The sequence below is a fragment of the Lygodium microphyllum genome, chromosome 22, assembly GCF_053477565.2.
Source record: "Lygodium microphyllum isolate KBCC chromosome 22, Lygodium_microphyllum_v1.1.10, whole genome shotgun sequence".
Taxonomy (NCBI): domain Eukaryota; kingdom Viridiplantae; phylum Streptophyta; class Polypodiopsida; order Schizaeales; family Lygodiaceae; genus Lygodium; species Lygodium microphyllum.
In genome coordinates, this window is record NC_141156.1 from 131,785,867 (window position 1) to 131,788,268 (window position 2,402).

A 2,402-nucleotide genomic window follows, 5' to 3' on the forward strand; every position below is an offset into this window, starting at 1 on the left:
ATCATCAACTACCTCAAAAACAAGTGAAGAGCCTTTTTTAAAACCTACAAACATAAGCACACTTCCAAAGTGTGCTAATAAAAATTCACATTAATCCCTCACAAGATTGCAATTGCTTTATTGGAAGATCCCATGGTTGCTTTCTTCTTACGAAGATTTACGTATAAAAGATGTAAATATTTTCATATTTATCTACTATTAACACATTGGCCACGGCACCAATGCTAATAACATAGATTTGAAAATTCAAGTGGCCAATCAAAGTTCTAAATAAAAGACATCACGTTAGGCTTATATTGATTTCCAACAAGAAGTTACAAGTCCTATATTGATTGTATTGAACATCACATTAGGCCATGGAAAAAATCATTTACCCAACTTATTAAATGATAAATGAGGGAGCCATTTTTTGTACTTACAATCAATCAATATAATTATAAATATAACAATCTACTTTTTGCAAAATGTATATTTTATGCTTACTGCCCATCTGCACACCCAAATTCAAAAATTGCATGCTCACTTTTTATCACTTCATGTGTAACCAGCCTTGGATAAGCTGTTTTATACCCCTATAGTTACCACCATAAGATGATGCTAGAATACCACTAGCAATTTCTAGATCCCACATTTATCACTTCATGTGTAACTGCCTTGGGTAATGTGTTATGCACCCCTATAGTTATCACCAAAAGTGCTAGAATACCACTATAATGCCTAGATCCCGCTCTCACTTCGAATGGTATGGCCAAATGAGGTTATTGCCACTAACACATGTTGATTCAGCAGCGTCCTTTGTGTTTGGTTGGGCAGCGTCCTTTAAACTTCGACCAGGGCTCCTGTTGGAAGCGTTAAGCCTAGTCGACATGTTATGACCTCCAGAAAACCTAGGGGTTTACTGTCAGAATGGCTTTAAGGCGCTCAACCATGAGCGTGGAGAGCGAAGAGGTGAAAGCTTGTCCACTACTGTCCGAAGCATCGAAACTGATTTTCTCATGGAACCGGTGGTGTTCAGTAACACCATTCGAGAACAAGGAGCGCACCAGCCAAGGAAAGCACATTAAGCCTTCTTCGGAGGCTTCTCGGCCTTTGGCGCCTTCTCAGCCTTCTCGGCAGACTTTTTAGGCAGCAGCACCGAGTGAATGTTGGGGAGAACTCCACCGTAGGCGATGGTAACTCCGCACAGAAGCTTTCCGAGCTCTTCGTCGTTCCTGACGGCGAGCTGAACGTGACGGGGGATGATACGGTTTTTCTTATTGTCGCGAGCGGCGTTACCAGCGAGTTCAAGGACCTTTAGAACGACAAAACATGCAAGCAAAAGGAAGAAAAGGACAGAGTGTAAACTCAGAGGCAGAGACTGAAATCCCAGGCTGATCCGCAGGTATCATATCATGGATCACGCAAATGGCAGAGAATGATGATAGATGATGGTGCCAGGAAGCGATGCGTTACCTCAGCGGCAAGGTACTCGAGAACGGCCGCCAGGTAGACAGGAGCCCCAGAGCCGACGCGTTTGGCGTAGCGGCCCTTCTTAAGGTAGCGAGCCAGACGGCTGACGGGGAACTGCAGGCCCGCCTTGGCACTTTTGGACGTCCCCTTCCTCTTGCCCTTGCCTCCACGCCCTGCGGCGCCCTTGCTACCCTTGGCAGACTCCATTGTTAGCTCGGTCTAGCTCTGTGAAGAACACAGAGATTGCGTGTGAGAGAGAGAGAGAGAGAGAGAGAGTCGGAGTGGTAAACGCGACTGCAAACTATAGTTCGAGTCAGTGGAGTAGCGCGGACGTTTATATCTCCTTTAAACTCCCGCGCTTCCCTTTTCAAATTTCCAGGATCCCCATCGTGTCCGTCCATCTCGTCCTTCATCGAACGCTTATGGTTTACCTGTCCCAATTTAAAATAGCTTACCTAGGCGAGGAATTGTAAGTACTCGAGCTAGAGTAAGTTAATTAATCATCAGCAGTAATTAATTCCCAAGGAATTGAATGCTAGCTTTGGCCTTCTTGCTTGTACCACAAAAAATCTCTAAAAGATTAGACCAAGCCAATTTATCAAACATACTTGCTACAAAGATGACTGCTACAATGAGCATAAAGTTTATTACTACAATCTTCCCACCTCTCACTACAAGGGAATGGGCCAATAGCGACGCCGATTAGCGACGGCGGATATCGGCGTCGCTATTGGTGTCACTATATGCATCGCTAGCGACACATATAGCGATGCCAATAGCGACGCCGTAGGGAAAAAAAGCGCGGCCGAAACCAGAGCGCCGTTTTCATTTTCTTTTCTTCGCCTTTTGAGAGCAAGAGCAAGGGAGAGAGCCAAGGCTTTGTGAGAGAATAGGAGGAAGAGACTTGCTGCCGCCGCCACCACCACTGTCGTTGTTCGCGAAGGAGAGGAGGA

General features: G+C 45.3%; 1 protein-coding gene across 1 annotated transcript; it reads right to left on the bottom strand.

Annotated features, from left to right (window-relative positions):
* Positions 1-238: 238 nt before the first annotated feature.
* Positions 239-1,746, bottom strand: LOC148017632 (putative histone H2A.5). The gene is made up of 2 exons (XM_087662515.1): positions 1,453-1,746; positions 239-1,291 (listed from the first exon to the last, which is right to left on the bottom strand). The coding sequence occupies exons 1-2, from the start codon at positions 1,654-1,656 to the stop codon at positions 1,061-1,063; spliced, it is 435 nt and encodes a 144-aa protein (XP_087518641.1). The 5' UTR covers positions 1,657-1,746; the 3' UTR covers positions 239-1,060.
* Between the last annotated feature and the right edge of the window lie 656 nt (positions 1,747-2,402).